The sequence below is a fragment of the Bombina bombina genome, chromosome 5 (assembly GCF_027579735.1).
Source record: "Bombina bombina isolate aBomBom1 chromosome 5, aBomBom1.pri, whole genome shotgun sequence".
Taxonomy (NCBI): Eukaryota; Metazoa; Chordata; class Amphibia; order Anura; family Bombinatoridae; genus Bombina; species Bombina bombina.
Genome location: NC_069503.1, coordinates 248172785 through 248187062, shown reverse-complemented (window position 1 = coordinate 248187062; position 14278 = coordinate 248172785). Strand labels below are relative to the sequence as shown.

Sequence of the window (14278 nt, the reverse complement as noted above, 5' to 3'; positions counted from 1 at the left end):
ACTCAATGTTTAATATCTATTTAAATCGCTGCAGGAAATGTTTTAGGCGTACTGTCTCTTTTTAAGCATAAAGAAAATGTTTGAAGAAGGATATAAGGAATACACAGTGTATTTTTTTATAGTTGATTAATGCAATACATGATATGAAATTAAGAATAATTTGGATTCCTTGGGGCTTCACTTGCAACTGTCGTGTCCCAGACAACAAAGCACTTGGAATCTACCGATTTAGGGCTAGATTTATTAACGCCCTACGGCTGCAAGTTCTCACAAAAACTTGCACGCCGTCATTTATCAAGCAGCGGTCACCAGACCGCCGCTTCCCTAGCCTCTTCGCCACCTCTAATGTGGCGAAATTCAATCTCCTCGGTCTAGTCAGACCGAGGAGATTGACAGCTCCTGCCCGCGCGTGATTGGCTGTGCGCAGGCAGGGGGCGGGATTGCCCGCGAGCGCAAAATTGCGCTCGTGTGCAATGCTGAATACCTGCGGGTAATTTCGCCCCACCACAGGCGAGCTGAGGCATACAGGGGCGCGTATAAGCGCCCCTGTACGCCTCAGCTTTAATAAATCTAGCCCTTAGAGTATTTACAAAAGTAGAGAAAATATGGCCAACAAGCAGCAAGTAGTATGGTCCTTTTGAAGAATATAAATCAGAGACTATGGAGAAAAAGCCAATTTAAAGAGACATTAAACACTAAATAAATTATAGCTATAATGATTATTTCTCAACAAAGATTAGTCTCAGCATAATATTCAGATGTATATTTTAAAATTATATCAGTTGTTTATAAATTGAAAAAATTACTGTAAAGTTTCAATCTCTATAAAGTAACGGGTGCTTCTTGTAAGCTAAGTTTGCTAGGTTTAAAAGCTTTTTATTTTATTTTAGGTCCTTTTCTGAGACCAGTTAAAGAGACATGAAACCCAGATTTTTTTCATCCATGATTCATGTAGAGCATACAATTTTTAACAACTTTCCAATTAACTTCTGTTATCTAATTTGCTGTGTACTCTTGGTATCGTTTGTTGAAAAAAACAACTAGGTAGGCTCATGAGCAGGGACCTGGCTGTTGATTGTTGAGTGCACAAATATACCTCTTGTAATTGGCTTACAGATGTGTTCAGCTAGCTCCCAGTAGGGCATTGCTGCTTCTTCAAATCTTCAATACAGGATACCAAGAAAAGGAAAGCAAAATGATAATAGAAGTAAAATTGGAAAGTTAAACTCGAATGCTGTATCTGAATCTTGAAAGAAAAATGTTGGGTTTCATGTCCCTTTAAGGGAAGTTATCAATGAGATACTAGTATAACAATATCAGTGTTTAATGTCCCTTTAAATGTTTACAGAAGAGTATCTAAGCTGTTTCTGGCAGCAGTGGGGTAGAATGTTTTATCTCTCAGACACAAAACATCTATGAGGACTATCAGGCCATTGTATTCAGTAAATTCTATCCAATCTCATCAGGTCTATGGCATGATAACGTAAACCAAACTGACTGGGGACTGAAACTCACCTTTATTGAAGTCTGGACAGCAGATTCAGGTGGATAAACAATGAAGTGCCTTAAAGTAAAACCAAATCCCTCAGATGTCCTTCTCAAGGAAACCGACTTCGGACCAGGCCAAGAAAAAACCTCCTCTTCCGCCGGCGAGACCATCTCACTCTGCTCTCTCCCATCTTTGTTTTTTGATCCCTAAAAAGACAAACATGTAAACTTTAGTAATACAGCTCAATTTCATACCCTCAAACAACATTTTTAAAAGTCAGTCTAGTTTAGAAAATAAAATTACCCTTTCCAAATTCTCTTTTACATGTTTATGGTTAAAAACATAGTAAATGCTGAGCACCTGCCATGTTTAAGTGTGCTCCAGATTAGTAATGCTTGATGATTGGAGAATACATACATATGCAGGCTTCGGATTGGCTCACTAATCGCATCTATATCTGGAGTGGCAACGCATTGTGTCTAAGAAAGAAGCTTTGTCTGGGTATTAGGCCAGAAAGAAAAGATAAAATGCTAACAAAAAAGTGCATTTTACATGTAAAGCATTTGCTTTAGGATATCTAATAAGTGCACAATCATCTCATTTCAGTTCACTGTAAACTACTTTTGTTAAATGCCAGACTCACAAAGTTCTGATTTTTGCACAACAGAAACTAAAAAAGGATAAATGCAGACTGTACTGGACCTGCAGCTCAGACATGTCTTTGTTCCAGCACTGTGTACAGTAGCATACAGATACATTCGCCACTTATTACAACATTCTAGAGGCAGCAGCTGCTGCACTGGCTCAGCTTTGACCTTTTGGCCTTGGTCCCTCCCCCTTGAAAACAAACCCACATTCTGCAAATTCTGTCACCAGAGATAACAATCTGTATGTTGTACTAGTCATTAACTCTCTCTGAATTTGTTAGAGGGAAACCAAGTAATAAACCACATACATAGGGTACATACATATTTATGATACATTTATCATCATTTGTAAAGGACCGCCCTATTTTGCAGTGCCGAGTACATGAGCAGAGGTCATACATGACAGTTATAGTCATATATTGGCTAGGCAATACAGATAAATACAATAATGTCTTGCAATCAGAAGATATTTATGCTGTAGCTGACCAGAGGCCACAACAATATTTTAAATATAACTTCAATTTTGAATGCATTAAAATAAAGCAGATGGACATAAGAATTATTGTAGACAGTACTTTTTTTTTGTTAACAGTTCATCTCCTCTCTCTAAATGTGTCACAATATACTAAATCCAATAAACAGCAATAGGGCCACGGGAAAGATACATTTGTGGGGCCGCCCAGCACCCTTATTACCCTTCCCATGTATGCCCTGTCCCATGTAGGTCCACCCCTGTACCAACATTCAGTGTTAACAATATAAAGAAAAACACTATATATTACATCTTCTGATATAAACACAAAGTATTGTAACTTCTCAATGCCAATGTGGCCCTATCCTCCTGTCCAAAGGGCTGAATAGCAACATGAACTTTGTTGCTGTCTTTCCATCAAAAAAGGATGACATTAGTATAATATAGGACTTGCATTACCACTTAGGGGTCTATTCATTAAGGGGTGAATGGCAGGTGAATTAAAACATTTCAATCACCGCCAAAAATGAAAGCCAAAAAGGAACTAAAGATCCCAACACCATTGCTTCTCTTTAAAGAAAGGTGCCTGTTACAGTGTACAGCTATCACATTGTCATCATATTCCTTAGGAATAAAAACATTCAAGGAACAGTTATCCATAAAGAATATTTTGCTCCATCTCAGGACCTCAACACCCGCAAATTATTTGGTTTCTCTGTTGCCTCAATATGCATAGAGATGCATCCTATTATAAAATATAATTTATTTGTAGTGTTGCAAACTTCTGTAGTGCTGGATAAATTAAGTCCTATTGGTTTGTTAGCCTAGATCTATCACCTTGCATCTCCCCTTTCACAGACTCCAAATTAATAAAAAAAAAAAAAATCTAAATCTGGGATTCTCAGGCCTTTTCCACTAAGGAGGCACCCCGGATTTTTTTTCCACTTGCAGCGTCAACAATCAAACTGTAAACATGTTATCAATAAAAACAAAAAGATCATACTGAACGGATGCAGGTTTCGGAGGTAAAACTGATTATTATTTCCTTCTCCAGAGACAGGGATGAGAGTGATTGCTGCATATGAATCCCAAATGTTCACAACTGGTCTAAACATTGGTTTGATTTGAGCAGTAAACTCACAGCATTGTTCATAAAACCTTAAATAAAAAAAGGAAATAAACTAAAAACCAAGCATAGGTATAATCTTACCCGAGTACCAAAGACCTTAAAACCCTATCGCTATGGCAACAATAAATACAAGCAATTTAGAGTCATTGTCACTGTATAGAGCAGTTTCAAGATCAATGGCAAGTGAGTCAGAACTAGCAGTAGATGGTGCTTTTACAATAATGCTTGCTCACTTTAATCCAGGTGAGAAAATGGTGAGATAAACTGCAGGTGATCAGAACCATTTTACAGGCAGTTCAGATCAACTGGCAGGCTGCACAGTTCTGAATAGAGCAAAGACACCAGCTCCCTAATGGCCTGATCACATTGCATTCAATCTCTATGGTAACAAGGCAGAGAGAGCCAGTGTTTGTGTGAGGGTGGGAGGGGGCCTCGGTCTCTCTGCCATCGCTGTGGGAGAAGCACTGGCAGTCCCTAGTGAGAACAAACGCATAGCTGAGAAACACCTGAGACAAGCACAGGAAGACATTGTGCACAAAAGACTAGAAGGGACAAAAATACAAAGACAAAAAGGCTTAGAAAGCTCTGATATCATTGACCTATATATCCAACTGTTTAAAATGAAAAATAAAATAAAATAAATATGTAGATATGAAATTACACTGCATTAGTAAACACAACAGTCATGCACAACACTTGATAAAATTGCATTTCATTTTACTTTTATTTTCAAATGTACTTTAATCTCTTGGTGTTCTTTGTTGAACAACAAACCTAGGTAGTCTGAGAAGCAGTTAAGTACTACTGGACGCTAGCTGGTGATTGGTGGTTACACTAATATGCTTTTAGTCACTGGCTCACCAGAAGTGTTCAGCTAGTTGTCAGTATTGAATTGCTGCTCTGAATCTGACTCTGTATTCAAACCCTTTCCAATAGAGCAATAATAAAATACCCTAACATATGAAACTTATTTTTATTGGCAATTTAAATTTCTATTAAACCATATTTTCTCCCTGGCTCATTAATACATTTGTGCCCAACCAAATATAGAAAAGCAGACGTACAATGAAATGAGGCTTTACAAACATGCAGCTTCACAACTACCTCCTCCTCCAGGGACACGAAATATAGACAGACCAGACAGTGCTTCTTCATACTGTGGCCTGACACATTAGAGCGTATAAAGTTACACATGCAGAAATAAACAATACACCCTTACACTGGAAATCTGAGTCAGACATAAATGCTCATATCTACCTAGAGATCAGTCATACAGGATTCTATTTGCAGACTGTACTCGTGTAGTTAATGCACGCGGAGTTCCAGCACTACACCCATCCTCTATATATGCCCTAACTATTTCAGTCATATGCAGTCCAAGTACTCTGTGCCTATCTAAGGCCTATCGTGACACACACACCAACAAAAAAAGGGGAGGGGGAATTATCCCCCTCTTATAACTCTGGAACCAGGTCAGGTTTTGTATTTTTTGCCTCTCAGCATGCCTTTTAATCTTAACTTGTGGATTAGTAACAAAGAAACTCACATGAAGGTATGGCTGGGGAGAAAACTTCTAATTCCAAAAAATGTCAAAGGAGACACCCGGGTTAATTTGTATACTAACTGAAGGCAGTGAGTGCATGAATATCAAGAATATATATGCAATCGTTTTTTTTGGAGATTTGGATTATACCCATTGAGAAAGGTACTAGGCAGGTACCAAAACGTTTGGTGGTAAACTGTGCTTTGGATGCTTGATTAAGCGAAGAATAAAACAAATTTTTTTTTCAGACCAGTGAGTGCAGCATTTTTTATTCTATATTGAGTAAAACTGGAATTGGAAATATGAAATTGGATTGGTATAAATATATATATATATATATATATATATATATATATATATATATATATATATATATATATATATATATATATAATGTTAGAGTTAACGTTTTCAGGGAACAACCCCCGTCCTCAGACATTTAATACTTTGTTTACACAGAAATATCATCAGTGTCCAATGGGATAGGCACAGTCCTCCTTGCATACAACTGCCAGGGTGCATATCAAACAAACGATATGATAGTATGGAAAAAGATAAGCTCTCACTGAACTTATAAAAATATTAACTTTTATTGACTTAGATTAAAATTGGCATAATGTTTCGGGATTATTCCAATCCCTTTGTCAAATGCCCCAATGATCCACCACAGTGAATCTAAAAACCTATGTTTACCTGAACAGCCTGCTTCATTTAAATGCCCATTAGAAGCCCGCAAAGTATCCATTTTATGTATCCAAAAGGTTTCCCTTTTGCGTAATTCCAGAAGTCTGCTACCTCCTCTATTACCTCTATGAACTTGTTCTATAGCTTTGATAAAAACTTCACTTTTATTTTTACCATGTACCTGAGTGAAATTATTTATCAGTGGGTTCATAAGGATGCCAGCTTCAATGTTCTTTATATGCTCTAAACAGCGTATCTTTAGACCACATTTGGTGCGCCCTATGTATCTCTTAGGAGTGCTGCAGGTGCATTCCAGCATGTATACCACATAATCTGATTTACAGTTAAGTATACTTTTAATTTAATATCTTACCCAAAAATCCTTTGCTGCATTGGAAACAATGTAATTCAGAGGTTTTCTGTGGGATATAGATAGATATTATCAAATTTGCTTTATTCTGGGGGGTTTTAAAAAGCAGAGGAACATCCAAAAACAATAACAGGTCAACACTGACTTTATTGCCAATGATGTTAGATCAATTTTAGGGTTAGAGTGAAGTTTGCAGTTACAAGAGTAGCATCGAGACTATAAGATTGTAGCACAAAAAAAAAGAAAAATCTAGTTCACATTGGGTTGGCCAGTTACTACTGTCCTTGTCAATTTTGTGTATGTTTCCATAAAATAGTTGTAGGGGGGAAAAAATTAAATAGTCAACTAGCAAATCAAATACAGATCTCAAAATGTCTAACATTATAACAGCAATTTGATTCTCCTATTTATTCTGCAAAGTTCTGCACATGTTGGACTCAGTTCAGGTCATGTGATTTGACATCAGTGGGAAAACCTGTGCTATGATTCCAGCTTTTGTTTAATGGGTAGTGGTAAAGCTGTGGCATGCAACAGGCTCATTCCAGGCAACATGAGAGATTAGACAGCAGATCATCTGAAAGGCTTTAAAGGGCTTGATGTGGGGGCTTACTGCAGGCTGCTAAGTGCAAAGATGATTGCTTTTGCTTCACTCTGATCAAAGTTGTCCATCAAAAGGGAAGTAGTTTATGGTTGAACATAATGCAGGAACATGTCAAGTCATTCTCTTTTGTATGTGTCTTTTTACCACTAACGGAATCCTCAGCAAAGCAATTAACTACTTATGCATTATGTTTAATGCAGTGATAGAAAAATGAACTATACATAAAATTGACTCCATACCACAGTTGCATATCAATCTCATCCAGAGCAATGTTGTCCAACCTAAGGTTTGGAGGGCAAAGAGCAGTGCACCAGAGCCTGCACTCCCCTAGAATAGGTTTATGTTTGAAGTTTGAAGTTATTTTGCAGCATAGCAGTGTGAGGTTACAGTGTGCTCTGCACACAGTGCCCAGATACTTGGCACATCCCTAAAGGTGACAACAGACATAGGGGACGTGTAGATCTTCCCAATCCACACAATATTATATATGGTAAGCAAAGAAGTGCATAACTAAAGTCGTTCCAAAAGTTTGGATTCCTCTGCTCTGAAAGATCTACTGGGTCAGAATAAAATAGAAGCATTTTTGCAATATACTTCCATTAGCAAAAATGCTTCTAATAAAAATGATTACTGTTTTTCTGCAGCATACACACATATGCTGTCAGGGCCAGAGCCCCAGTATTCAAACACAACACCTTCTCAGAGAGTAAGTGGTGGCTTGCATGACACCAAAGCAACAAACACCATCTTCAGCTCTCCGGCCTTGAATACTGTGCACGGGCCCTCAAAGGATATGCATGTATGCCGCAGAAAAACAGTAATAACTTTTACTAGAAACTTTTGGAACAACTTTAGTTATGCATTTCTTTGCTTACCATATATAATATTGTGTGGATTAGGAAGATCTTTACTTCCTCTATGTCTGTTGTCCTCCTCAGGGATATCCCTTTAAGGGATTAGCTCCAGAGAAGCAATGCACCACTAGAAGCTAGCTGAACACATCTGGGGAGCCAATGACAAAAAAGTACAGGTGTGTTACCTCCAATCCCCAGCAGGCACTCACTAGTACATTGCTGCTCCTCAGCATAACTTGGTATGCTTTTGAACAAAGGATACCAAGTGAACAAAGTACATTTGTTAACAGAAGTAAAGTGAAAAGTCTCAAATATTCACGATTCAGGATAGAGCATACAATTTTAATTTTGTCTTTCACGTCACTTGTTTCTTAACATGTGGTAGATGTACTCCTGGAAGTACCTGGAGCATTGGCAAGAGGTACTGAGTGACTTGCCATTTCCTTATTTCCCCCCCTGGTGCACCGCCAGTGAACATATTTCAGAAATCATAAAAAACTCTTCCTCAGTTTCAGCCTCAAGGAACCCCAACAAATTCCCTGCCTGGGCTGGCCTCACCTATACAGTACTCAGGAGGGGAAATCCATAGAATCTGGCTGGTTGGTTAGATTTGGGGACTGGAAGTGAGAAACACAGATATAAAAATGTGTTACAGGAAAAGTGCCCTGTAAAGTGTATATCTTTTTTTTTATAATAAGTGACACAGACACAACAGATGAAAGAAAAATATGCCACAATGAAATGTGTCAGGTAAGTGCTTTATACCAAAGTATGACGCAAAGTAATCAGCCGGATAGGCTACATATGTAACTACGTAAGATGCAGAAATGTGTCAGGTAAGTGCTTTATACCAATGTATGACACAATGTAATCAGCCGGATAGGCTACATATGTAACGATGTAAGATGCAGAAATGTGTCAGGTAAGTGCTTTATACCAATGTATGACACAACGTATTCAGCCGGATAGGCTACATATGTAACTACGTAAGATGCAGAAATGTGTCAGGTAAGTGCTTTATACCAATGTATGACACAATGTAATCAGCCGAATAGGCTACATATGTAATGACGTAAGATGCAGAAATGTGTCAGGTAAGTGCTTTATACCAATGTATGACACAATGTAATCAGCCGAATAGGCTACATATGTAACGACGTAAGATGCAGAAATGTGTCAGGTAAGTGCTTTATACCAATGTATGACACAATGTAATCAGCCGAATAGGCTACATATGTAATGACGTAAGATGCAGAAATGTGTCAGGTAAGTGCTTTATACCAATGTATGACACAATGTAATCAGCCGAATAGGCTACATATGTAATGACGTAAGATGCAGAAATGTGTCAGGTAAGTGCTTTATACCAATGTATGACACAATGTAATCAGCCGGATAGGCTACATATGTAACGACGTAAGATGCAGAAATGTGGTAACATGAAGATTGTTCACCTTGTGTTTTTTCTAAGGCAATGTGTTGTGTTTCTTTTTAAGCTGATTTCATTATTTGTTTCTCTAATATTCCCAAATATTTGTTGCGTTTCAATTCAGTAAAACTGGATATATAAATTCCTAAATCTATATGTCACACTATGAAGTCTGACTCTAATATTTACATGTTCCAGCTGGTAGGACATAGGGCACAACTTTATGCCTGTAGGGAACTTGCAACAAAAGTTTACAAAACACTGCTCTAGTCTAGACAACGATGAAGCCTGTAATAACATATGTACGTATCCTGTTCCTTATAGGCTCAGCCATTGTATACTTTTTTTAGGCTGGCACAGAAGCTTGCTAAATGAGTGAACATAAAGTTGATTATTAGAATTGAAGCTAATTTTTAAAAAAGCGTTAAAGCCTCTCTGCAGGCAATTTGAGGTTTTATGGTCCACAAACGCAGCTTTAGTGGGACACAACTCAAAATTAAAAACTTTCATGATTCAGATAGAGCATGCAATTTGAAGAATGTCCTAAGTAATTTCCATTATTGATATGTTCACAATCTTTTTATATGCACTGAGGCACCAACTCCTACTGAAAATGTGCAAGAGTTCAGAGCAGGGCCGCCATCAGGGGGTGACTCCTGTCAGGGGGCCCCATGAGGCATGAACAACTTATTTAAAAAAAAAAAATTGGCAGCCACCAGTGGGTACTACAGCTGAGTGCTATTGAGCATGGGAAATGTTATTACAAGGAGTAAAGCATTAGCATTTGAGAGGATTTCTGAGTGTACACTAAACCACTATGCACAGTGTGAGACAGACTTGGCACTTTGTTTGTACAGTGTGTGCCTGAGTCAGACGGCAGATCATTTTCATTTGCAGAGGAGGTAGGATTTACTTAGTAAATGTTTTTTATTTCTTTGTGCAATTTCAGATTGTAACTTCAGTGTGGTAGTAGTTATATGGTGGGGCCAGGTTTTTTTTTTAGCAATATGCAACAGTGTATTTATGATTATTTGACAATGCTTTAGAAATTCTATATTTAAAGCCATGCAGAAATGTTTCCTCCTCAATACACAAATGGTAGGTGCCCTTTTGGCAGAGTTTTTTTTAATATATATATTTTAATTACATTCCAGTTTACTGCCCCTTTATGCAAGGAGGCATTTTATCTAAGATTTTTACATCTGCATACAATGTTATACTCTCAGACTAAGATTGCTCAGTATTTGAAATGAGACAGTTAAACTTAACACTGTTCAGTTTACACTACAGCAGCTGACTTAATTTTGAAATACATACAAACAAACCTAAATTCTGCATTTAACCAGATCTAATGGTATGAGACTGAGTACCACAGCTTATTGTTCCACCAAGACCATATAGAGTACAGCATTTTCAAAATCCATAAGTACAGCTGACAGATGGGAACATTTGTACACCATATTTGAAGTGGTGCTCTTGGTTGGGGGAAAAACAAACATGTCAACCTTTCAAAAGTACTTTTCTTCATCTAGCCATCTACCCAGACAATTTTGAATTCACAGAATTATTTTTGTTTGCACATTTACAAATATGATTCTTTAAAAAGTGATTTCTTAATTTCTGCAATTTTTTTATCATGAGTTAGGGGATGCAATCTGCAGAAATTTTACATCCTGTGAGTGTTTCTGTGGGTGTCTGTGTTTATGTCTTTGTGCTTTTGTTTGTGTCTCTATGATTGCTTTTGTTTGTGTCTCTATGATTGTGTATGTATTTTTTTCTGTGGGTCTCTCTGTGAGGGTGGGTGTGTATGTCTGTGCATTTTCTGTGGATGTTTGTGAAGGTGTGTGCATATGTCTTTGTGCTTTTTCTATGGGTGTCTGTGAGGGTGTGTGTATGTATGTCTGTGTATTTTCTCTGGATGCCTCTGTGAGTGTGTGTGCGCATGTATGTATGTCTGTTTTCTGTGGATGTCTCTGTGAGGGTGTCTGTGTGTTTTCTGTGGGTGTCTCTGTGAGAGTGTGTATGTCTGTTTTCTGTGGATGTCTCAGTGAGGGTGTGTGTGTATGTACTGTATGTATGTCTGTGTGTGTGTTTTATGTGGTTGTCTCTGTGTGTGTGTGTGCGCGCGCGTATATATGCGTGTGTATGTCTTTGTGTGTTTTCTGAGGCTGTCTATGTCGGTGTTTCCTTGGGTGTATGTGTGTGTGTGTGTCCATTGTCTGTTCCTTTTTAGGACATTTGGCCTTACTACTGATTATTCACATCTTTCTACAGACTTTTAAACTAATGAGACCTTTCCGGAAGTCACCAATCGATCATTTAACCTTTCAATTATTGTTTAGGCAGTTCAGGGCCCTTCCTTTCAGCCACTGCATGTTGTTGTCATAATTTAGTAGTCTTCCTTGACAAAATATAAATCAGAATTCCATATTTTACTTTGTAAATATCCTTTTTTGACAAAACTATAGTCTACCTCATTACTGTGTCTGAGTGTGTTTATGTGTTTCTTTGCGTGTCTGCTAGAGTGTCTATATGTGAATCCTTATGTGCGAGTGTGTGTTTCTGTGTTTGTGTGTTACTACCTTTACAACATTCCCAAGTTTGACTACACTTAAGAATAAAGTGCATATACGTTTTAGTCACTTGGTCAAAAATTGCACATGTCAAAGAGGGGGGGGGGGGGGGGTGGCTGATCAATGGTTAAGTCAGGGGCCCCAAAATTTCTAGTGGTGGCCCTGGTTCAGAGTGTATACTTCCATGCATTTTGTGATTAGCGCTGCTGATTGGATCATAAGAGTTTTCGTTTGGGATCAGCAGTGTACATTTAGCCACCAATTAGCAAGCGCTACCCAGGTTCTGAACAAAAAATGGTCCGGCTCCTAAACTTTAATTCCTGCTTTTTCAAATAAAGATACCAGAAGAACGAAGACACATTGACAATAGTAGTAGATTCGAAAGTTGCTTAAAATTGCATGCTCTGGCTCATGAAAGAAAAAAAATTGGGTTTAGTATCACTTTAAAGAACATGAGAACAAAGTACATTTGTAACTTTTACTCCCATGCCTCTTTACTGTTGCCTTTGTTAAACAATATCTATAAATACAGTTTAAGTGCTCATCAAAAAAAAAAAAAAATCACTTCTGTTGAGTAACTATTTTTATTACGATGACCGAAGGTAAATATTTTATATAGAACATTTCTAAAAATAAAATATGATCAAATAATGTGTCATGTGTTACAGCAACTAAAGCAAATAAATACAAACCAAGAGGTGCCATAGGAACAGTAAGTGACTAGGAGACAAAATGGTTCAATATGAAAGGTGCAATCGTATGAGGAATTGCACAAATAATGTGAATGCCTCTCTTGTGGAAAGATTATCTTATTCCTGACTTGACGCAGCACAAGTTCTAAATCTGACATAGCATTCATTCCACAAATAAAGCATTGTCTGGATACTTTGTATCCAGAGGGTTTACCCAGCCATTCCAAGCAGAATCAGAAATGTTTGTGGCTTATTCACAAATCCACGTCATTTAGTCACATAAAGAGGAAGACAGAACAATGCACTAACAGAAGAAAGCAAAATATAGCAATCTTGCTTAACCATTGTAATATTCTATATATATATATATATATATATATATATATATATATATATATATATATATATATATATATATATATATATATATATATATATACATATATATATATATATATATATATATATATATATATATATACACATATATATATATATATACACACACACACACACACACAAGTGGATCTTCTTTGTTTAAACAGTATATACTGTATATATATATATATATATATATATATATATATATAGAAAACAAAAGGATGCACTCTCAGGACTTTTCACAAAAAAAATTTAATGGAACGTTTTCGGGGTTCACAACCCCTTCATCAGCATGCAAAACAAACAAAATTCAACTCATTTATAGTGTTACATATCAATTACCACATATCAATCTAAGTGTCTCTCCAAAGGGAAAGTGCGCCAATTTTTCGAGTTTGGAACGCATATTGCGTTCCACTGTGTTATCCGAAACCGGAAGTTGTATTACCTCACTTCCGGTTTACGGATTCAATGAACAAAACGTGAAATAAAAGATAAAGTAGTGTATTCTACACTTTCAAACGTATTAATGTGACATACTAGTTTGGGGAACTTGTTATAACAGCAGTGTGCCACATTCTAATAAGTGCCAGGAAAATTGTGATGGATATACATTATCGAATGCTGCTACATCCGGTCGGCATAGAAACGGTAACCATGGCAGTCATACACAATTCTGATTGCCAAAAGATGCCATAATTTATAATGGTATGCCAGCTGAATGGAACAACAATTGTCATAGTGCCATAAATAACGTGTACTAAATAATATACAATCATATTGTATATATAAAAATGAATACTAAAAAATTGTATAGTTAAAAAATGAAAAATAAAAGTTAAAACATAAAGGTTGGACCATATGACAGTACCAATGTTTGGAATGGCAAGTTACAAACGTAATGTTGCAAATGTGAGTGATGTGGCTCATAATGTGTCGCCAGCATATTGCAGTAAAATGGCGTTAAACATATATAATGCTGCACTAAATTCACAAGCAAATGAAGATCAGATTAGAGCAGTAGATATGTGTAACAGAATTGTAGGGCTGTGTTATTTGGGCTGCTTTTTCGTTAGGGCTCAGTTTTCAATTAGATTAAATTTTGACCATTAGGGGGTAATGGTTTACGTCGGCCAAAATATGCCAATGATCAAGTGAAGGGGGTAACCTTATTTCAGGATTCTAATCTCCAGTATAATTGTAAGGTAAGGATATATAAAAACAGATAATATAGATAAGAATAATGGACATATAAAGCTCGTATAGATACTATCCACCTCTGCGATTCTTCAAGTGGATGTGACATTTTTTTAGTGTCCGTTTTTAAGACTGGTGGTGCATGTTAGAATAAATGGGTAATGGCTCACGGCGGACCAGGCTTCCACAGAGAAGGTGGAGACAGATGGTCCACCTA

At 37.1% G+C, this 14278-nt stretch overlaps 1 protein-coding gene across 4 annotated transcripts in view; it reads right to left on the bottom strand.

Moving 5' to 3' along the window:
* Positions 1 to 14278, bottom strand: part of ARHGAP21 (Rho GTPase activating protein 21) — a 327556-nt gene that overhangs the window by 237549 nt on the left and 75729 nt on the right. For all 4 annotated transcript variants that reach the window (XM_053713937.1, XM_053713936.1, XM_053713938.1 and 1 more), the window contains exon 2: positions 1516 to 1695. In XM_053713937.1, coding sequence (XP_053569912.1) covers positions 1516 to 1695 — 180 coding nt within the window. The remainder of the gene's footprint in view (positions 1 to 1515; positions 1696 to 14278) is intronic.